This window comes from Solanum dulcamara, chromosome 12 (genome assembly GCF_947179165.1).
Source record: "Solanum dulcamara chromosome 12, daSolDulc1.2, whole genome shotgun sequence".
NCBI lineage: Eukaryota > Viridiplantae > Streptophyta > Magnoliopsida > Solanales > Solanaceae > Solanum > Solanum dulcamara.
This window is the reverse complement of record NC_077248.1, coordinates 7,652,036-7,676,190: the sequence shown is the minus strand read 5'-3', so window position 1 is coordinate 7,676,190 and position 24,155 is coordinate 7,652,036. Positions and strand designations below refer to the sequence as shown.

The window sequence follows — 24,155 nt, the reverse complement described above, 5'->3', positions numbered from 1 at the left end:
TCGTATTTAAGCACTATTATTGAAAACTTAAGAGATGCAAAAAAACGTTTTTAGGAATGCAACTTTCAAGGAAGAAGAATCACGATAGACATAAGTGAAGAGGTGACTCAGAAATTATTTTAAACTATCTAAAAAATAAAAGATTATTTGCAGAACCTTGCATATCATATAAGAAATTCAAAAGATGCTGATAATACCTGGAGGCTGCAGTTATCCTCAAGAACTTTCCACTTCACAGATTCATTTTTATATACAAAGAGAGTGAACACAAAGTGAGAATATATGATTTGGGGTAGAAATTTTTGTTAAAAATAGAAAAAGAATTTACTAACTTCAAAATCAACACAGATGGTACAATTTTATCCCGCGACTAGAGTAAACAACAACGCATAGTAAACAGAGGAAGCAAGGGCAAAATAGCACGGCAAATAGAGGAAGAGATGAAAAAATTGAAAAAGGATTTAAAAAAATTACTTAATTGTTAGGACGCCACGTTTATATATATATATATATATATATATATATATATATACTAATAAATTTGTTGTATAAACAGAAGTTCTATGATTGTTTGAAACTACAAATTCTCTCTCCAACCATATCAAAATTGATTTTCTACCATTCTAATGATATCCTAAATATAAAATTCATAATCCAATATTAACAATTTTCACTAAATGAATTTCTTCTTTTGGAATCTTTAAGTATATAACATTTTATCGCAGATGAGTATTTAATATGGTTACTCATATATTGTTAGTTGAGTATCTACATGATTGGGTGACTGATATATTATTAGTTGTTGAAACTGCTTATTATAATTTCATATCGTCAATAATATGTAAAAAATGGAATATATTTTCCAAATCGTAGAAAATCAATTATGTAGGAGCAATAAATATCACTTTTTAAAGTTTTTGAATAAAAAAGAACCATAAGTTATTTTATTTCATAGCTCAAAATAAAAAATGATTACATCGCCTGACAACTTACGAAAAAATGCATGTCTAACTTATGGGTAAATGGTGAAGACATGCCGATAATAAGCGCCATGAAGCATAGCCAAATTAAATGATTAATCTCGAGTAAAATATAACAAACTACACTTCAAAGAACATAATGTCCTCTTTTCAAGAACACAATTTTGAAAGTCCTACATTTTTCATCGCTTCCAACATCCTTCGATAATCTCCTGTATTAGTAACGGTACTGATAACATGTTAGACAACAAAATATGCAAAGAATATAGAAATACTCAATTTAGTTTTGCTTCCAAAGTTACTTGATCAAAACAAAAAAGATTTACCATTAATGTTTTCAAAATTTCAGTTATTAACTTCTCCACGACTTCCTTAGTTTCCGTATCCGCATTTTCCTACATTTAAGTGTGCTATTACAAATATACTTTGACCAATTCTTTAATTAGTCTATAATAGAAAAATGTCGTTTATGGATTCATGAACCATGAGATAGTTCATAAACAAAATTACTAAAAGTATGAAAATGTCAAGAGATGTGAACTTTAAAATTCACACATAGAACACTCAAGTCATGATATAAATGGCCAAGTTGACAAATGATTGCTCTTAGACAATACTCTGGGCAAACTATTCTGTCATCCATCAAAGAATGTCTATGATAGGAAAGATCAATCTTTAAAGTAAATCGTGCTTATCTTCCACTTCTATAGATCTTCAATTGAAAAACTCACTTAACTCAGTTTCTCATGGTCCTCTCGAATACCATGATGCAAAAGAATGACTTATGATTTTCATGCACTATAAAAGAACGTGTCCAAAAAAGGCATTTAAGGGATATAGATATTTTGGAAGTAAAAGAGGCAACATTTTAAGTTTTGTAAAGCCTATTGTGAAAGGCATTTAACGATACAGTCGTACAGTTATATATCAAAGTACATAAGGCCAAAATATCAGTAATGCTTCTCGGTCATCCACACACAATTTATTTGGCTCATAATTGGCTATGAATTTTGACATGGCACAATTGTTGTTGACTCACGGAGAATCACAGTGCCACAATAAAATATAAGGCAAATCAAAGAAAGGAAAGGCAAGAGGTACATCACTCTCTTTCTCTATTTGTTTTTTCCTTGATGAGAAAATGAACTAATTTTTCTATAAAAAGAAGTAAATCCAGACATGTCATAAAATAGAACAAAGTGAATTAACCTTGTATTCCTCAATGGTTTCATATCCAAGAACAAAATCACCTATTTATCCTGCAAAAGATCAGCAAGAGACTATAAGATCAATTTCTTCATGGAACAGAAGAAAACAATTCACATATATACATCAAGAACGTCGAAAGATAAGTTTCATTCGAAGGTGGATGCCACCTATGTACTCTGGGTTCCATGGAACAATATTTTCAACACAGAACATAAATAAAAATCTGAAAAATACTAAAATTACAACATACACTAAATTTGGTACCCATAATTGCAAATGTAGAATAAGTACATTGTTAAGAACTATAAATATAGAACTCGTCAATTTTAAATACTGAATTCGCCCTGAATGGATAATATGAAAGACAGACATACCATGCTTATCAGCAAGAAAAACAAAGATGATTATGGCACCATAACTGGTCACCTTAATAGAGAAATCTCCTTTCTTAATCTCATAGACCCCTATATTTTGCGCATAACAGTGATGACAGCCCACAGAGGAAGAATGACTAAACAGACCAACAAATTAATCTTTAAAGGCACAGTCAACTCTAGTGATTTTGAGACTTGAGATTGTCTGAGTGACAGTTTGTTCACCCTTGAATATGAGCACTCCTCAACTATCCTTGATTTTTTTCTTTTGAGAATGGTAACATTATCCTTGGCCTTATTATGAAAAAATTTATCACCTGCAGTTTGCATGTGCCCAAATTAGAATTGTCAGCTGCGTGTATATTGACTTGTGTGAAAATCAACAATGATGAGTGTGCTGTCATTAAGTTGACAAATAATAAGTAGGGGCGGCTCAAATATATCAGTGGCTTCCTTTTAACTGCAATAACAACCATAACTTTAATCAAATAAACTTTGAGCAAACTTAACTGCAACATCCAACTAATATTGATTTATATCATGATCATATCAGAATTATCATAGTATTTCCTTAAGAAAATAGCAAATTTCAACTATTTCTGCCTAACCCAAAATTAGAAGAGAATGGAAAAGACTTTTACATAAAAAGCCACAACTCAACTAAATAGTATCTTTTTGAAATCAGAAATTAAGAAAGTGAAAAATTAGAGGTAAACCGACTCAAGCCATTGGTTAGAATATCATATTTTTACGCCGCATTTATGCACTATTAAAAATAAAATTATAAAGCATCATACCTGAATGGTGTGTAGGGATTTTGGACGGCATGATGCACAACTTCTAATGAAACAAAGGCGAGCTTGTGGTATTAACTATATCGGTCCTAAATATTAGCTAAGTGATGAACTACAATAAACAAAGACGGCCATAATGCAATAAGCGAAAAGACATGACATTATTCCAAATATACATAGAGTTCCTAGCGTCCAAGCATGTATAAAGAGGTAGTTTTAAAAAGTGAAATGACAGCTATGAAGTTCTGGAGGTCATTTATGCCCAAGATCCTTAAATGCAAAAGGGGTAAGATCAAACGTATAATCATACTTTAATCTTTTGTTTTTCCAGGTAAGAACTTTGTGGTTATGTTAGTCATATAAACCTAGGTAAACTGTATGAAAATAGCATAACTGGATGGTGCGTAGGTATTTGAGGCAGCATTGTGCACAAATTATAAGGCCGTAGAGGAAAAATGTTGAAATTAATTGTGTAGGTGCAAAAGCTCTATTAAGAGATGAACGACAATAAGCAAACACGACTGTATGGTAATAACATGAAAGACATGTAGTTATACGGAACATTCATAAAGTTAGAAGCCTCTAGCTCTATTGTTTTACAGATCTATGGAGGCTTCCAATGTCAATTAAGGTAAACGGGAGATGTCAAAAGTAATCTGAAGAACTAATGGGAAGGAAAATTGTCAAGGGTATTTCAGGAGCGGAAAAGTTGAAAATGTATGGGGAATGGGAAAAAGTGCAGCAGTTAGAGGGTTCTTTAAAAGCTTCAGAAGAAAGAGTTAGTGTATGGGCTATTATTTCATGTCTAACAAAACAATCTTCGTTGACAGAGAGTTGTTGTAAATGCTGAGGAGTTAAAGTTGCATGCACAAATTAAGATGCTGCAAAAGGAAGTGAATACCATGTCACAATAAGTGATTCCAATATTTCAAGTAACTAATTTTTATGTGATCTTGTATAGGAATTCGACGTCTTATATTGTAATTTTTGTAACTTGGGAGTTATGTACATAATTGTTATATTTTCTCCATCTCTCAAAGCTCTCTTGACCAATTTTTATCTTTGATTATTTCTCTATGAATATAAACTTGCGTCAATGGACATCTCCAATATTGTGGATACAAGTTATTTTTTTCAAAATTAACCACATCAGATAATGAGCATTAAAAATTATTGCTGGAAATCATTAAACCTACAACACATTTAGTTTTATTATCTTGTTAATATATTTTTTTAGGAAAATAAATGTTTTATCTTTTGGGACAAAATTACAAACAGTTTTAGTGAACAACTTTGCACTCTCGAAAAGAAGTCATATATACATTTTTATTATAAAAAGTCAATTTGATGTACAAAATATTCTGGCGTTAGTCACACATACTTACTAAAGGATAAATAGACACAAAAGAATAAGCTTTTAGGTAGTGAGCTTCCATTTTGTAACATTCCTCAAAATGCTCACAAGTGCCTTAAGAATGTCTTGGGAATAAGCCTCACATAATGCATGATTCTTAATCTTTTTGACAAATTCGAGTCTGGATTATCAATCAGGGGGTCAAAACATACGGAAAAATGATCTCGATGGATTTTTAGGACCCGTATATCGAAATATAAATTTTTCAAGAAACTGCGCAAAACAGTAAAGTGGGTGACATTTCTGCGTCGCGGATTTGCTCCCGTTCAGTGCAATTTTTTCTGAGTCAAAATCTGGCCAAAATCTCATTCACTCAAAATTAGCCTATCAGGGAACACCTCCGCGTCGCGAACCTGGGCGATGGTTTTTGTCCGAATTCAATTTTTACGTAAGGACACTTTAGACTTTTTCCTAATTGTTAGTTAATGAACCTAGACGTGTTTATGACTTATTTCAGCTCTATAAATTAATCTAAACCTCTAATTCTATTCATTCTTCTACAATTCACATACCCAAATATTTCTCTCTCTACAAAAGACTCTCAAGGACTCCATTGAGCACTTCAAATAAATTCACTCAAGTTCTCCATCAAAACTCTCAAGTTCTTCCAAATTATTTGGTTTTCTCACTTAAGGTATGTGGTATTGAATCTTGGACTCTTTCAGCCGTGAAACCCAATCAATTTCTCAAGTTTCCTATCAAATTAAAGTATGGTATTTTATGGGTTTTATGATCTCTATTCCAATTGCATGAATTATGATTAAAATTATGATTATGAGTCTATTTTGATATAAATTGATGTTTATTGCATTGAATTGAAGAGCTTTTCCATGAATTCTCTTATATTGATCTTTAGGGTTCATGTTATGAATTTTGGGTAATTTCAATTATACTTCCAAATGATATTATCTTTATGAATTATGTATGGGCTGATAGGAGGTATATGATCATGCATGTTTTCAAGTCAATTTCATGATTTTCAAATCAATCGATCATGCATTGAGTCTTATCCTAATTTTAAGTATAAGCTGTGATCATGGATTTTCAAGTATGAATTATGTCTATGTATGTATGATTGGTAATGTAGAAGGACAATACTCGCATTTCACTTATGTTATGAAAAATGAGCTACTCTATGATTTCAAACCTATGATCATGACTATGATATATGTTTATTACTATTTCTATGCTATGTATGTATTTCGTGGGGGCTCGAAATATGGGGCCCTTATATAAAGTCTCTTGTTCCATAACTACGTGCCACCGTAGGATTGCCCTTTTTGTCCTAGCTAGTGGATCCACATATAGCGTACGTATGACTCGCCTAGCGGGGTAGAGTATACCTTGGCAAGTAGATTCCCCTTTTCTCCGATGGAGGGGTGGTAACATTGGGATTCCATTTTATAGTTCGCATGATTTTATTGTCGGTTAGGGTTCCTATCCAACATATGTACGACCTCATATGTATTTTCATGATCTAAATTATGTTTTTCTAATGCTTTGGTCATTATGATTTTTTCATGACTTTACTTATCTCATCTTATCATCTGTTTTACTTGACCATTGCATCCCATGATTTACGTTGCATGTCATGCCCTCATACTTAGTACAATCCAACGTACTAATGCACACTTTTTGCCTACATTGTCTCATAATGTAGGGGTTGAGGTTGAAGATCATATTCGTCTACATGGCTAGTTAATCTTTTTTATCCGACGGTGTTTGTGGTGAATCCTTATTTATCGGGGACTAGTCATCGAGTTAGCTATTATTTTCAAAGATTTTTGTTATGTGTCATATTGAGGGTGAGCTAGGGACATGTCTTAGCCCCCGCCCATGCTCATTAGTAGAGGCATCTAGTTGGACAAATGTTTCGAATCTATGTTGTCATGTGACATTCTTCGTTTACTATTCATGGTTTAGACTCTCTTATGATGTTTCCGTTTTTACTTTACCTTATGTATGCTTATGATATGAACAAAAGGCTTGGTTCGAGCCTTCGGGGTTTCGACCGCCTTGTTACGACTAAGCCCTAGGTCAGGTCGTGACACATCCAAACAACTTAAAAATAACATTTGATGTAGAATTGCTATGTCTAAATATTATTCACTTTAGATAAGAATTTAGTGATTTATTGAGACAAAAAGCTATTAAACATTACATGCAGAGATATGACCTGGTAGCAGCCTAGTAATCAGAAGTACTTAAGTGAAATCAAGATATACTTATATTTGGGCTCTCTTTCGTGCAATAATATTAGAGATTGTATAGCTTACCTTCTTGATATTTACCTCATGATTTTGAGTTAACAATTGATACATGCATGGCAAGTGTTATCAATCACATACAACAACAACAACAACCCAGTGAAATCTCATAACGTGGGGTCAGAAAAGGGTAAAATGTACGCAGACCTTACTCATACCAAGGTAGGACGGCTATTTCCGAGAGACCCCCGGCTCAATAGAAGCATAAGAAGAGGTCAGATAAGGCTAAGAAGTTCAAAGCGATATGGGAAAGCAAATAACGAAAGCGACACAGATAAAATAGAGTAATCAAAGTACAGAAAGTAATAAATAATAATAGAAATTAGAGCACAAGAAATTATAGTGCGCTAATGCGCCTACTAATACGGAAGAATAACGAGACTATGTACTAGCCTTCTACCCTAATATGGGTCCTCCACACCCTCCTATCTAAGGTCATGTTCTCGGTAAGTTGTAACTGCCTCATGTTCTGTCTAATCACCTCTCCCCAATATTTCTTCGACCTACCCCTATCTCTTCTGAAACCATCCATGGCCAACCTCTCACACCTCCGCACTGGGGCATCAGTGTCTCTCCTCTTCACATGCCCAAACCATCTCAAGTCGCATTTTCCGCATCTTGTCCTCCACTGAGGCCACTCCTACCTTGTCCCGAATAGCCTCATTTCTAATTCCGTCGCTCCCGGTATGCCCACACATCCATCTCAACATTCTCATCTCGACAACTTTCATCTTTTGAACGTGAGAGACCTTAACTGGCCAACACTCCGTCCCATATAACATAGTCGGTCTAACCACCACTTTGTAGAACTTGCCCTTAAGTTGTGGTGACACCTTCTTGTCACATAGCACACCAGATGCATGCTAGGATGGTTTGCCATCATTTATTTTTGGTTAACACCACCAACTACTCCACTCCAAATGCTCAAGAGGTCTATTGTCTTCTCTGGCATTGGCCACTTCACTTTAACCAATTCTGGTGCATACTAAATAATAAACCACTAAGATACTACACATAGCAGGACACATTGTCAGACAAGAAACGTGAAAGTGGAAGGCATAATAAAAGTAGCTGAAGAGTCATCACTTCCTAGTAAGAAGATCAGCCTAGTCCAATATTCAAAGCATGGGCATGGGCATGACCTTTGAAGAAGAAATATCACAGAAGAGAGAGCTCGTAGAGTAGACATCCCATTCTGCTGGATAGTTGATTGTTCAATGAAACCTTTTAAGCTGGGTACGTTTGATGCAATATACTTCCCTATGTTCAGATGTTCGGGTGTCTGGTATCCAGATACTGAAATATAAATACCAGAAAATCATGTGAAAATAGAGCAAAAGAAAGAGAAATGAAGAACACTTTCTGAACATTTCAATTCAAATCCAAGTAACAACAGAGGTGATGTTAGCAAATTTTTCTTATTTCCTGAATACAGAAAATATTTACACAACTTTATCATTAAAGACATGAAAAGTGCCAAAATAAATTTCTGGCAATATGTACTTAGAAATTCGATTTTCACAATAACAATTACACTATTTATGCTCTAAAGCCAATTTATTTTTCAAAAATTCAAATCAGCAATGTGAAACTTTTAGTGCTGAACTCTAGCAATATAAGTGACAACCAAATACACCCAAGCAAGAAGCAGTGCAGTATTTCGACTCTTTTTTCTCATGTACACCTCTTTGAAAGTAGGTATAATCTTAGGTCCACCATCTCCTCTATTGCTAAATTAGTAACTCCTGTTGTCCTAGTCACAACTACTTCTATTTTCTTCCCAATCTCATCAAACAATTCATAGCAACATGTCATTATAATCCTACGATCCATATATCCACTCGGAACTACGTCAACATTATCGAGCAAATTATATCTCCCCATTTTTATGGCGTTTATTTGTCACCAAATTTACCCAAAACACCTCATATGTAGACCCCATTTTCAAAGCAAGAGAATGAAATGAATAATTCGAATACCACACATACTCTTCCGGTACACAAGCGAAAGCATGAACATTTGCACGCAATATTTTGTCATTATTAGGAATAGTTGGTTTACCAACATTTGTACCGTTGATCTCCATTTCTCTTAGGTCCTTAATTTCTCCAGATATCATTGATAAGGATGTCGGAATTGGTTTTTCAAACTCATGGACATTAGCATAAGCAACATCATCTGAAGCCCGTCCTTCATTCAGAACTTCTCCTTCAAAGAGGAGTTCTTCATTTCTTTGAAGACTTTTACCAAATACTTGGTCTTCATCATTTTTTCAATTGTTATCTTCAACTTATAGGGGTAATTCCTGTCCCTAACGAAGTGAGGGTAAAAGAGAGTTACTTCCTCTCTTTCTTTCTAAAAAATCTAAAATAAAACAAAAACATAATGCAATATACAATTATGTAATGGCAAAAGAATGACTTTTTGCTCACTCATCTTACTTTTCCGGCTTTGTTTTAAGGATCCTCATTTTCTTCACTTGTTACCCCAGCATGTTTTGTCAAAGCACAAGGAAATTCATTCAAATAAAAGAAATTGTGACAGAGTAACAGAACAAACCAAGCTTTAATTAATTCCGAGAAGGATTGAAACTTTAAGCACTTTAGAAAGAGAATGGGAGTAGACATGGGTACCTTATTTGGTCTGAGTTTGATTTGCAGCAGTTAAACAAAGAGGTGTCGATTGTATCTGTGGATGGGTTGCAACCTGTAGGAAGCAGCCATGACGGTAAGGCAAGGATGGTTGAATAGGCGATATTTTGTTCTACTATGGCTACAACAATAATAACCATGGAAATTGGGGAAGATGGAGACCAAAATTGATCTGAAAAAGGAGAGGAAGCGATGGGGCAGCTATCAAAATTTAAGGTGATTATTCATATTAGTAGTTTTTAAGTCAGACACGTCGTTTTGCATTTGCACCATTTTTTTTCTTTTTGAATAAAGCGTGACTTTAAAAAAAATACAGCCAAAAGTTTAAGTGGGAAATTAAAAAATAAATGCTAATTTGTGGATGTGCCATGTCATCGAACTTTAACATTCTCTTTTATATATATATATATATATATATATATATATAGATAGATGCTAAAAAAATTATTGAAAGAAATATCCACACGATTGAATAAATTCAGAACACTCTTTTTAGATAACTGTGTCATAAAATATAAACAATACAGCCTATAGAATAATATAAAGATAACTAAGGTAAAAAAGGGAGATAATATTTCTTCTTTCAGGTGTGTTGTAGTCTATTCGCCACCAAAGATAAAAAATATCTATAGAATATACAAATCATCCGTTAGATATAAATATTAAGTGATGCATTAGTAAAGTATATGTATTCTAAAGAGTCCATTGAACGAAATATTCACACAATTGTGTGGATTTATAACATTATGTTCATAAATAGTGTGTCTCGTTAAAATTTTATTAAAAAAATTAATAAAAAAAAACCTAGTAAAAAAAAGAGTATGCATATCTTATAATATGCCTTATTGAAAATATGACTGAGACAAAATATTGATTAAGAATAAAAAAAGAGCGCCACACGTATTTACTCTCCTAATAAAAATATCATTCGGCATCTCGGAGACAACACATTCCAATCATGTATATCAATTTATCAAATTTTGATGTTGATAATTTATTAGTGAATAAATTTGTCAAATTATCACTTGAACAGAATTGTTGAAAACTTATCTCATCATTCTATTAAAGATCATGTTTTTTTTAAAAAAAAACTTAGTGAAATATATTTTGTTTTGTTTCCTATGATGTATACTTCCTTTAATTGAGTTATGCGAGTATTGTTACTTTACACAATATTATTGAAATATTCGTCTTTAAAAAAAGACTATAGAGCTATATAATGTGTTGAGTTATTGATTCAATTACACACATTTTTTTATTGAATTCATAAATGACTGCTACCTCAACATTATTTGAAGTCGTAGCAGTTAGAGTTTATTTTGTTGAACGCCATAATATATGTTTTGGATTAGCAAAAATATGTGACATTTGAATTGCAATATTTTACAAATGAATTATCTTTTAAATTTTAAATTTACGTTTTTTTTACGAAGATCCAAATATACTTATGATAATTCATTCGATATATATTATTTATTTGCAATTGCCCCTTCCCCCACCTTAATATCAATATAATTATATATATATATATATATGTGTGTGTGTCATATTTTTCTTAGAAGACGTATCTTTATGTTGTGTGCTATGATGAAACAACTAAAAAATACACGTCGTATATTCAAATATTTTTAGATTAAAAAATATATGATTCTTAATCCTTTTATAACTTTCAGAGTTGTAGGATCATAATCTCAATAATTTTTATCGTGCATTGCAGTGCCAATTAGGGGTTGATGCTCCTAATATGATTTTCTTTATACTAGAACTCGAACTCAAGACCTTTGATTAATGATGAAGTAGTTTCATCACTACGTCATAACTCATGTTGGTATAGTTTTCCAAGTTATATTCACCTACAGACACAACTTCCAATTTTTCACTTTTTTTTTTCTAAATACTACTTTTTTTTTTCTTTATTTGAAATTTCTCAGTTTTTGTTCACCCCAATAATGCATATTAGGGTTAGCACGCGAAACATGAATATATATTATAGCCTCTCTCTCTCTCCATTCTCCCGCTTATAAACCTTCGCTTGCCGACTTCCATTGCTCACTCTCTCCTAAACCCTAGATTTTCTCCCTATCTTCTTCTTAAATCATCAATGGAATTTTGGGGTACATACTCTCTCTCAAGCTATTTGTTTTTTCTCTGTTTATCGCTTCATTGTTTTGATTATCTGCATTGCTTGATGACTGTTCCTTAATATTTTGTTTTGCTTCGTGGTGTCATATGCTGTATCTGTTGATTATTCATTTCGCCGTTTCAATGTTTGTTCTGCTTTGATTTTTATGTGATTCTGATCAGACACTTCTTCAGTATATGATGACTGAGTCTGAATGTCGAAACCCCTGTTTGTAGTTGAATTTATATATATATGCACATTTCACAGCTTGTTAATTTGAGAGCAAATTCAAGTTATGTTACATTTTTTTTTGGTTCTTTACTGTTTTGTGATAGTTGTGTTTATCGGAAACAATCTCTTTACCTCCCAAGGTTTGGGTTTAGGTATGCTATACTCTATCCTTCTACCATCCGTAGAGCTCACTTGTGTGATTACTGTTGTTGTGATAGCTGGGTTTATCGAAAACAACCTCTCTATGTGCACATAGTTATAATGCTTATTACACACCACCCTCCCAAGGTTTGGGTTTAGGTCTGCTATACTCTACACGTCTACCCTCTATAGAGCCTACTTGTGTGATTACTGTTGTTGTGATAGCTGGGTCTATCGAAAACAACATCTCTATGTGCACAAGGTAGTTATAATGCTTATTACACACCACCCTCCCAGCCTAGACACAAATTAGTGGAATTACGCATGGTATGTTGTTTGTGTACTGTTTTGTGATAGATTCCCGGACTATGCATTTTTCATCACTGGCATGACAGAGAGTGAGAATCAAATAACTAGAAATGTTTGAATTGTAGTGCAATGCTGCCTATATATGATATGTCACACTCTGCTTTGGCTATTGTTCTTTAATGTTAACAGTAAAAAAAGGATGGCTTTTTAGTGTTTCAAATTGGCCATAGATGCTGTCATCACTCTGTTCTCTGGGTTCATTTTCCGTTCCTCTATATAGGAGTTTAGAGTAGGGTATTTGATATTAGCTCTTTCAGAATCAAGAATTTGCTTGGAACCCCGGAAATGATTTCTCAAGTGTTTGATGCGAAAAAACCTCAATTTTTCATTATTATATTTGGAATTACTCTTACGCTTCACTTTGATGACCACTTGTCTCCTTGATATTATTATTGCTCAAGAATCCGTACTTTTGAAGTTCTGTTGGGTCACATATACAATTTGAATGTACTTTTGTGCCTATACTTTTGTGTAATAATTGTATTGTAAAAAATATGTTTCCTTTTATGCATGCTTGCTGTTGATACTTCATCCAAGTGTGTTAGTGTGTTTGCTTCCCTCTTTATATTGGAAGTATATTTGACAGCTGTTTTAAATTTTCTTCCATTTAGGTGCGGAGGTGAAAAGTGGACAACCTTTATCTGTACAGCCTGGAGATGACATGATTTTGCATCTTTCACAGGTATGTTTTGTCACTTGAATTTGATAGGCAAATTCATTTGCAATATCTAGTACCTTGTAGGCATCTCTTTTTAGTATTCTATCAATGTATTTTTTTTGTAGGCATCTCTTGGTGAGGCGAAAAAGGATAAAGGATCAGAACCTGTATGCTTGTCTGTAACTATTGATGGCAAGAAGCTTGTTCTGGGAACACTCAGCTCAGATAAGCTGCGTCAACAACAATTTGACCTGATTTTTGATAGAGACTTTGAACTATCACACAACTGGAAAAATGGTAGTGTCTACTTTTTTGGATACAAGGCCTCCAACCCATTTGAGGAATATCCTTTTCATTGTCCGTTAACTTCTATCTTTTGTTGAAATGAACTTCACTATCTTTCTAGTTTCTACAATTCCCTTGCTTTCCAATTAAAAGAATTAGATTTTTCAAGTTCTTTTTGTTCCCTTGACAACAATTCTGTGTGACACTGAGGATGATGATGAAGAAGAAGAAGATGGTAAGTAAAAATCTTCTGTTTGAGCATATTCAAGCTTCGATGGATTAGGCAAAGACTTAATTGATAATTTATTGTGTGCAGAGTCTGATGAGGAAATGCCCCTCACAATTGCAAACAATGGTACATAAAATTTAGTATATAGTTGTCTCTTCAATCTACCATTTTTTTGTTCTAAAGTATTGCCTACCTGTCTGACAGGAAAGACTGAAGCCAAGACTAGTGCAAAGGATTCTGCTTCAGCTAAGCAGAAGGTGACTGTTGCAGAACCTAGTAAAGTTGCAAAGGCGGATGATGGAGATGAGAGCAGTGATGATGAGTCTGCGGATGAAGATGATTCTGAGTTGGGGGAGGTAGGCTTATCATCTAATATATGCTCAGTGCTTTATAGTATTGTTATAACATTTGTTATCATTAAATGTTCTTAGATGTCTGGGCTAAGCACAAAAACCAATTCGTACTTGTTTGAGCTTGTTAAACAATTTCCAGCCAAATTGTTTGAATATGTTTTTCAACCTGTGGTACTTGAGTGATCTTCAATATGTGAACTTTTAAAGATTTTTTGGAAGAATATGATCTGCATTGGTAGTATTCAGATCACACTTTGGATTTGGTTTTAAAAGAATTAGTCTTGGAAAACAAATTTTCAATGAGAACTTTTTGATAAGGGTGTTGCAAAACAATTGTTTGTCAAAGATATCACTGAGTTCTTTAAGTATTTTATGGGCTTTTGTCTGGGTAAAAATTAATGGATGAAACCGATTTAATATCTTTGCTTACTACTAAACATATTTTTGAGTAGCCAAAAACAGATACTATTTGGTTCTTGAAATATAGGGCGAAATGGAATTGTCAGATTGGGAAAATAATCGTCATATTTGGGGGATTGCTTTTGCAAGAGCCATCAAACTGAATATCAGATTTTTATGTCTTGAATGTTATGTTGCATGTTGAAAAAGCAGAACCCTGCATCTGAGTTGAGCTAGTTCATCCTCTGGTCCATATAACTAATCTAGCATTTTCCTTTCGGGGTCTGAAGCATTAACCACAATGCAATTCTTCTGCATAACATAGCTTCCAATATTTTATATTATTGAGTATCAGATTTTTATGTCTTGAATGTTATGTTGCATGTTGAAAAAGCAGAACCCTGCATCTGAGTTGAGCTAGTTCATCCTCTGGTCCATATAACTAATCTAGCATTTTCCTTTCGGGGTCTGAAGCATTAACCACAATGCAATTCTTCTGCATAACATAGCTTCCAATGTTTTATATTATTGAGTATTTTCTCTTCAGGATGAAGATGGTGATAGTGATGAAGATCAGTCTGATGAGAGTGAGGAGACACCAAAGAAGGTAGCTAGTAGTTATTGGTCTTCTCCTTTCTCCCTAATTACTTGAGCAGGTAGGTGAGCTAACGCTACCTGGTTCATTTTTCTTTTTTAGGCTGAACCTAGCAAAAAGAGACCTGCAGATTCTGCTGCAAAAACACCTGTTCCCGATAAAAAGACAAAATTTACAACTCCTCAAAAGACTGGTTAGTTTTTCTACTTGGTTAATACTTTACCTTAATGTTAATATTGGAGATGTATTGTCTAATGTTGGACTGTCTGCCAACACCTTTTGATTTGCATGAGAAAATTTGACCAGAAACCGGAATACCAGTATTAATTACTTGGGAATGATTCTAAGCTTCAAAGTAAATAAAAAAGATGTTAAATGTTTACAAAAGCAAGTGGCTCATTTTTTTGCATATTTGCTCAGTTATTATGTGATTTAACTCATCTTATTCCTGAGTGTTTTTTTGGGCTGTTTAGATGGTAAGAAAGGTGCTGTCCATGTGGCAACCCCTCACCCCTCAAAACAGGCTGGTAAAACTCCTGGAAACAAGCCAAACCAGACTCCAAAATCTGGCGGATCAGTTGCCTGCAAGACATGCAACAGGTAACTTCAATACATCTTTTTGATTATTTTAGGAGCATTAGGTTGTATCCTGTATTCATTTCTCCTTGCAGGACTTTTGGTTCTGAAAATGCGCTGGAGTCTCACTCGAAAGCTAAGCACAGCGCTGGAAAGTAAATAGGAGTAGAAACATCTGCCTGGAGATACGATTTTGAAATGTTAAGCGTTGAAGGGAATGATAATCAGAAGAGTGTTAGCCTTTAGAATATCTTTTGTTGGTTGACCCTAATGTAAAGCCAGAGTTAGGTCCAGTTTTGCTACTTATTGGTATTTTGTATCGAGAAGGAACTATCTCTGGGTACTAGTGAAAGATTTATTACAATTTCGGCTGTCGTGTTGGTTGAGATTCTATTCAAATTAATGGTTATTACCTTTTTGGTATTTTGCTACGTTAGCTTTTTTGTTGCTTAATGACTTCCCTCATCTGCATAGCATGAGATGATTGGCTATTTCTTGTTTGATTCAACTCATTGAGTTACATTATCTTAGATAGGAAGGTTTGAGGTTTGAAGGTTGCAGCTTAGTGTTGTTATGGTTTGAAGATTGTAGCATAGTAGTGTTGTACCTTCTATGCGGGATAGGCGGGGCAGTCTCTTTTCCTGACCTTGGTTTTGGGCCAAACTGTTGGGAAAAATAAATAATTGTATTGCCCCTTTTAACTTTTCTTTCTTTCATCTTCCTAATTCCTTGGTAAGCTTCATGCCAGTTTGACTAAGATAAGGAAGAAGACTTCATTTTGTCGATAATATCTATTCGTCTTAGCCTTGCTTTGGTGATTCAATCCGACATTTCATTCCCCTCAAGAATCATAGATATGCGGTCATTAGATGGAAGAACTGCCATAGCTTCTTACTTTTCTACAGGCTGATGTAGCATTTTTGAGGGAGTTGATAGTGCATTTGCGGTAGGGTAATGCTTTCCTAGCAAGTTCTTTCTTTTTATTAGGTACGCGTGGATGACGACAATTTGAATTGACGAAACGATTAAACCAAGGACTTTTCTTTTTTAGGAGAAAGCACCTCGAGGGAGTTCATGCTATGTGGATGAGACAGTGAGTTAGACTATGAAGATTTTAAGTTTGATTGTTGAAAATGAAAATTCAAGTTTTATTTTTGAATGAAATTAGATGATACTAATTAAATGATTGAGTTGTAGCACTATTAACCTTTTTGCGGCGGGGAGAAAGCAAAAAAATATTGGGTATGTTGTTGTGGGGAGAAAGCAAACTTGCAACTGCTCTTGAAAAGAAAATATTACTCTAATATTTTCGAAATAATACTTTTACAAAAAGTTTATTGTGCATGATGTTATTTTTGGTTTTAGTATTTATATCACATGTATAACTGACTTTAATTATTTTAAAAAAAATTATTTAGCAATATTTATATCGATTAAAATATACCAATGCAGTTGAATGAAAAGTTTTAAGTCAGAATATAGAAAGATTGCGGTATTTTTGACAATTTAAAAAAGAAGTAATGTTAAATCGTACAACCTCAACTTATCCTTATTTTAGTTTGACTAAGTTTTGCAATAACTATTTTCTAGGTTTTAGTTGTTATTTTGTTAAGTCGTGGTATTTTCTTAGTTTATAGTAGTGCATAAATGTTTTGCTAGAGTTTAGGAGAAGTGGTTTACTGGGAATATGATTTCAAAAAATATGTAAGCTTTAATATATGCTTATAAGGCCACTTAACGTATTGAATGAAGTATGTAACAACTTTTCTCTTAAAACAGTTTCACGCTTCTCATCTTACTTCTTGCTTTCCCTGTTAATTGTCTTTTGATTTCTGAGCTTTCCGTTGTGTTAAGTTCGACATTTGGTATCAGAGCTAGGTCAATTTTCGTTTGGGCTTACGGTCCACGCTCCAGTTGGATCTGGGCGTGAGGGGGAGAGGGGTGTTAGAGTGGGTAAAAGTTCTCATATTGGTTGGAGAATAAATTGGTGGTTTGCTTTTATGAACTTGAATAATCATTCCGTCATAAGCTAACTTTTGGGATTGAGTTAGGTTCAAGATCCATCTTTACAAATACGTATCACAAAATAATATAGTAGTTAGAATATTTAATTTGCCACCCATTTGTTCTTTATTTCTTTATTTGTTAGTTTCGAAAAATTTCTTTTAATAGAAAAGGATCACAAAAGTAACTTATGATATTTGCTTTTAATATCGAGATAAATTCATATCGAAAAAACCTTGAATTTATATCGCATGCAAGTGGTAACTTTTTATTTGTGCTTGATATTTTCAGGAGGCAAATAAGATAAAATTTAAGTTTCGGACATATCATAAATCAAACAATCCGTGAATCAAATTAGACAACAAATGTCTGTAATTTAACACCAAACCTAAGTAACATGAATTTTTTATAAAATAAGGTACTTAATACTCCAATAAACCAATCTAAATAATAATAAAATCTAAAATATAGAACACGTTATTGAAATATATGATCTTTTCAAGTTTTCACTTTTATTTTGTTCTGTTTATATAATTATATTTTGTTTTCCAATATTGAGCACTAGCTGGTTTGCCCGAGAGGTTAAGGGGGAAGACTTAAGATCTTCTGCACATAAGTGCGCATGGGTTCGAACCCCATAGCCAGCATTTTTTTTAATTCTTTTAAATCTATTTCAAGTGCTTGTAACTTTTTAAATGTTATTTTTTGTGGTGTTTGAAAAAGATAAAAAATGCTTTAAGTATTTACTTTTAGGCCAAAAAAAAGTGCAAAAAAAAGTTAAAAGCTAAAGGTTGGGTATGACCAACTTATGAGTTTTAACTTATAAGCTATTTTTAAAAAGCCAATCCAAACATAAAATTCAAATATGATGGATGATATTGTCCTTTTGTAATATTATTGCCAAATTAATGATATTTGAAAGGCAAACTACATTATATTAATAAACACTTAAACTTGGTTTAGTTGGCAAGTAAAACATACTTCAATTTTGAGAGTGTATATCTACACACATTTTCTGAACGCTAAATGTTTTGTGCAATGAGCCTATGGTAAGGCTCTTAAGAAAAAGTGCATGAAAATATTTTCTTCTTTCTTTTACTTGAATTTATTGCACTTGAACCGAGAATTTTTCAAAAATAATTCTACTACCTCCACTAGGTAATAATAAGCTATGCATACACTCGATCAGTAGAATTACGCTATTGCGGCCTGAGAAATTGCTATAACCTCCCTTGTTTTACATTTTCATTAAAACAAGATTTTGGATACGACAAACAGACCAATGTCATTTTTGTATATGATTTATTAGTGCACCTGATCACATTTTGGCGGGTGATAAAAAAATCACATTTCTTTTTAATGGAAAAAGAGCAAGCCCAATTTCATAGGATGAAATTGAGGCAGTATTCCTGAGGTTTCCCTTTTTAAATAGTAAAATAATGATCAATTGCAGTTTCTCTTTTCTCCCTAGTTGACCGTCGAACTTCTGGAGTTTCGATCTCAGCTTGCTCTTGTTCTTCGTGCTCTGATGCTGCTTTAGAACAAACTGGAATTTTTTTTCTTCAACTTCAACTGTAGTAGTCTCTAATTTTTTTTTGAAGTGCTACCTTCTTTTTCTTGTATCTTGTTTTCAACAAATACAACATCCCTGCTGATTACCACCTTGCGGGCAGTGGGATTCCACAAGCGATACCCCTTGACTCTATCAACGTACCCTAAAAAAATGCATTCCCTAGATTTGAGATCCAACTTCGATTTTTCTTGGGTGTTGTACATAACATAAGCAGGACTTCCGAATATATGTAAGCGAGAATAATCAGCTGGTTTTCCTGTCCACATCTCCATTGGCGTTTTCAGATCAATTGCGGTTGATGGTGACCGATTGATCACATAATAGGCGGTTTTGACTACTTCTGCCCAAAATGGTTTATCCAACCCTACAGTTGCCAACATAGCTCTTGTCCGTTCCAACAAGGTTCTGTTCATCCGCTCTGCTACTCCATTTTGTTGTGGAGTATATGCCACTGTGAACTGCCGTTTAATACCTTCTTGTTTACAGAAGTTATCAAACTCATCACCAGTTTATTCTCCTCCATTATCTGACTTAAACACTTGATCTTTTTCTCAGATTCAAGTTCCACCCGTGCTTTGAATTCTTTGAAAACTGAAAAAACATTTGCATTTCTCTTGATTGGATACACCCAACTTCTCCTGGAGTAATTGTCGATAAATGACACGAAATATTTCGCTCCTCCTAGGGACTCCATTGGTGCTTGCCAGACATCAGAGTGGACCAGATCTAATAATTCCTTGCTTTTAGCAGAGGAACTGCTAAACTTCAGTCTATTTTACTTACTGGTAACACAATGCTCACAAAAGGGTAGTGAAACCTTTTTGAACCCTGGAAGAAGCTTTTGTTCAGCAAGAATCTTCAAATCTCATTCTGATATATGGCCAAGTTTACGATGTCATATCATCTTTGATTTTTCAAATGAACTTGTTGACGCGGTTGATGCTTCTCCTTCTTGGTGTGTTTCACTTTTAAGCACATATAGATTTGCAGCAAGTTTTTCTGCTTTCATCACTACAAGCGCTCCTTTGGATATTTTCATGACTCCACTTTGAGTCTTATATGAACATCCATTATCATCTAATTGTCCCAAAGATAATAGATTCTTCCTCAAGTCTTTTACATGTCGTACCTTCTGGATGGTGCATATCGTGCCATCATACATTTTTATTTTAATAGACCCAATACCAATAACATCCAAAGCATGATCGTCTCCCATGAACACAGACCCTTCTGAGATAGGATTATATTGATGGAACCATTCTCTCTGGGAAATCATGTGTCATATTGCTCTTGTGTCCATGATCCAAACATCAGCGAAACGTTTTCTGCCTTTATTATTTGATATTGCTTCACTACATAAAATATCGCCATCATCCGAGGTACATGCAACATTCCCTTGAGCATTTGATGGCTCAGGGTGTTCACTCTTCTTTTTGAACCGACAATCTTTCTTGAAGTTTCCTTTCTTGCCACAGTTGTAGCACTTGATATTTTTCTTACTTCTTGATTGAAATCTACCATGATTGTGACTCCCACTGGGGCCATGTTTCATTGGTCTTCCTCTCACCATCATCAAAGCTTCAGCTTGCTGCGAACTTGCTTGTCTATCTTCCTTATTTTTGCGCTGATTTTCTTCTTCTAAGACAACGGTTGTAATTTCATCGAAAACTAGACTATCTGTATTGTTTGTCAGGTTGATGATGAGTTGATCATACGAGTCAGGCAGACTTTGAAGTAGAATCTCTGCACGTTCAGTCCCCTCTATTTTGCAACCCGCTGTTGTAAGTTGCGAAAATAAAGTATTGAAAGTATTGATGTGTTAAGTAACCGACATGGATTCTGTCATTTGAAGAGTATACAATTTTCTTTTTAAGAAGATTTTATTATACAAAGACTTGTCCTCATACAATCCCGTAAGAGTATCTTATATTTCCTTCGTCGTCCACTTTTCAGCCACACTAGACAACACTTGATCAGCTAGTGCCAAGTGCAGATCAACAACTGCGTTGCTGTCTATGTCGTTCCACTTGGTGTCATCAATAAAGTCTGTGGGCCTGCCTTCAATTACAGCTAAGCAATTGTTTTTTCTCAATATCGCTTTTATTTTCATTTTCCACAATGAGAAATTAGTCTCATTGAATTTTTCAACGTCAAACTTTGTTGTATTCGACATTGTTATTTGCTTCACACCCTTCTAGATCATTTCTGAATTTTTTTGCGAACAATCGTGACAAACTGTACCGTTATCAAAATTTACTATTCACGTGAATAGTACTTTTCACCAAATTTACTATTCACGAAAATTTACTATTCACGAATAGTACCTTTCCATAAAACAGACAGAATAACTGAGGGCTCTGATACCACTGTTGGGGGGAGAAAGCACCACAACTAAAGTTTGATATGATAAAAATAATGAAAATAATTAAAATAAATTGGACACAACAATTTTACGTGGAAACCCCTCAAACAGATAGAGGGGAAAAACCACGGGTTAGAAGGATTTTACTATTCAATTATGAAAGTACACTGCTCTCAAATACAAGGAGAAAACAACAATTAACACTTCTCTCTTGTAAAAGGAACAACTCACTAAAGAAGACACTCAAGACTAAATTATTTATCTTGGTGTATAACTCTGTTTGTATTCTTACTCTCTTTTTCTGAATGATTAAAATGAGGGCAAGAGCCCTCTGTTTATAGGAACCAAAAACGCTTAAAATTTTTACGCGTTGTATTTTGTCAAAAGAAGAATGCATTTTTCTGCCTACCTTTGTTTTTCTATGCGTTTTTACTTTTAAAAAGAGGCAGCATTTGTTGACAGCAACCTTTGTTGACTTTTGCTGCCTAACTTTTCTTTGCAATAGGTTGAGGGGGATTTGACTATTTTCTCAACCTTTAATTTATAACTTATATGAACCGACAATTTTAATCTTTCTTGTATGAGTTAAATTACTCCATACACAAAATCGTCCACCATACAAGCAATGGACACACATATATTCACAATAGTTTGTTTAAATAAAGACTTTATTGTAATATATAAAATAAAATAAAAAGTCTTTAAATAAAATAAAATACTATAACTTAGATACATGGTTAATAGTATATCCCAATATATAGTTGTGATAACTAACTTCATGGACTAATCCTAACTGACTCGCTACTAATCTTAACTACTAACTGAAAACTGGAAAGGCAGTTACAGAGTAACAGCTGTAGATAGGAACACATATATTGAGCTGTTTCATGACTCTAATTCTGTATGGCTCTTATCATTCTCAACAAGTAGATCAGCGGGTTCAAGTGACGAGGTCAGCTGTTGTCATGATTGCGGATTTAATTGCAGCTGCAGACCAATTTGGATGTGCGCTCTTCAACAATGCTGCAACTCCTGCAAGGTGAGGGAAAGACATTGAAGTTCCAGAAAGGATGTTAAACATCGCTGATGAATATGTAGATGTTGTCTCACCTCCTATAGGGGTTCGCCACGCTGCAAGGGTATTCACTCCAGGGAAAACAATGTCCGGCTTTAGTATGCCCCGACTCTGCACAAATGGTCCCCTAGAAGAAAAGTAAGCAACTGTTGGCGTGTGCTTGTCTCCAATTCTTGTTCCCTTAAATGATATCGTTGCAACTGGTGTTGATGTTGATTTCATGTAGTTTATGATCTCTGTTGAGATAGTTGCAATATAGTGGGTGTCCCATATCGATGGGGAAAGGCATCCCTTAAGGTCATTTAAGGTCTAACCCATTAAGTCTATTCAATTGAGTAAAGTTTACTTATATATATTTAATATATATGTATCTAAATGACTTGGATCTAGAAGTAGCGGATTCAATTGCATATATGTTCAAGAGTTTATTGAGTTATGGAGAAATTATTGTGCGCTATTGAGAATCCAAAGGACATGATCAAACTAGATTGTTTTGATGGATGAAATTTCACCCTCTGAAAGGACAAGATAATTTTCTTGTTCACACCCCGGATGATACTGATGAAACCAAAACAGAGAGGAAGAAATGTGAAGAAGATGAATTGCTCTGCTGAAGTCACATTCTGAATACTTTCACTGATAGTTTGTATGATCTGTACTCAAATTCGAAATCTCTGAGGAAAATCTGGACATCGTTGCAGATCGCATATGGAAATAAGAAACGAGGTATCGACAAACTCTTATCTCTGCAGAATTTTGAATTTAAGATGATTGATATAAAGCATGTCACGGATAAGATTCATGAGTTACAAATCTTAGTTTCAAAACTAACCTTGAAGTGAAAATTCCTGATGCACTTCTAATAGGTGCAATTCTTTCGAAATTGTCTTCTTCATGAAATAACTATAGAAAGAAAAATTTGTATTCTACTGAAAAATTGAGTGTGGAATAGTTTAGAACTCACCTTCAAATTAAAAGTGAGACTCGTGTTAGAGATGCTTTAGTTCAATCTCTAGTTTCACAGTTAATAATGTTAGTCAGAACAATGCAGAAAGTTTTCAAGGAGTCACTTAATAAAAAGAGAGAGAATATGGATTGCTATCATTGTGAAAAGAAAGGCCATATGATTCGAGATTGCAGGTTTAAGAAAGTAGGAATAAATTTTCATTCAAGATACTGAAAAATCTAGCTAATTTGGAAAACCTAGAAAGTCAGAGAAGGTAAACGTTGTAGAAAGTTCTTCACAAAGGACTGGCTGCTTTGATCTCCGTTAAAGAGTTGAATATGGCTGCTACAACTACAAAGAATCAAGATTGGTAGTTGGATTCTGGTGCAACAGTTCATCTTTGTCATGACAAGAATATGTTCAAGACTTATTCAAAAGTAAAAGATTCTGAAAAGGTGTTAATGGGCAAGCATGATCCAGCCGAAGTTTCAGAAAAAGGAACAATTAAGATCAATTTCACATCTGAAAGGAAGCTAAGTCTTGTAAAT

The 24,155-nt window shown here is 34.1% G+C and overlaps 2 protein-coding genes, 1 long non-coding RNA gene and 1 other non-coding gene across 5 annotated transcripts; 2 read left to right on the top strand and 2 right to left on the bottom strand.

Moving 5' to 3' along the window:
- Positions 1-927: 927 nt before the first annotated feature.
- LOC129876716 (uncharacterized) lies at positions 928-9,979 on the bottom strand. 2 transcript variants are annotated; one of them, XR_008763407.1, is made up of 4 exons: positions 9,672-9,979; positions 2,564-3,023; positions 2,190-2,239; positions 928-1,192 (listed from the first exon to the last, which is right to left on the bottom strand). It is a non-coding gene; the product is annotated as an uncharacterized LOC129876716 (long non-coding RNA). The 2 variants fall into 2 exon arrangements; XR_008763406.1 differs by lacking the exon at positions 928-1,192 and having other exon boundaries at positions 1,847-2,239.
- A 1,705-nt stretch (positions 9,980-11,684) lies between these two features.
- Positions 11,685-16,070, top strand: LOC129877471 (histone deacetylase HDT1-like). The gene is made up of 10 exons (XM_055952977.1): positions 11,685-11,803; positions 13,164-13,234; positions 13,336-13,553; positions 13,702-13,730; positions 13,812-13,850; positions 13,929-14,080; positions 15,024-15,083; positions 15,174-15,264; positions 15,545-15,671; positions 15,743-16,070. Exons 1-10 carry the CDS (start codon positions 11,791-11,793, stop codon positions 15,804-15,806), a joined length of 864 nt encoding a protein of 287 aa, XP_055808952.1. The 5' UTR covers positions 11,685-11,790; the 3' UTR covers positions 15,807-16,070.
- A 2,145-nt stretch (positions 16,071-18,215) lies between these two features.
- TRNAL-UAA (transfer RNA leucine (anticodon UAA)) lies at positions 18,216-18,298 on the top strand. The gene has a single exon. It is a non-coding gene; the product is annotated as a tRNA-Leu (tRNA).
- Positions 18,299-22,526: 4,228 nt separating this feature from the next.
- On the bottom strand, positions 22,527-22,978 carry LOC129875553 (subtilisin-like protease 1). Its single transcript, XM_055950862.1, has 2 exons — positions 22,697-22,978; positions 22,527-22,618 (listed from the first exon to the last, which is right to left on the bottom strand). The coding sequence occupies exons 1-2, from the start codon at positions 22,881-22,883 to the stop codon at positions 22,527-22,529; spliced, it is 279 nt and encodes a 92-aa protein (XP_055806837.1). The 5' UTR covers positions 22,884-22,978.
- Between the last annotated feature and the right edge of the window lie 1,177 nt (positions 22,979-24,155).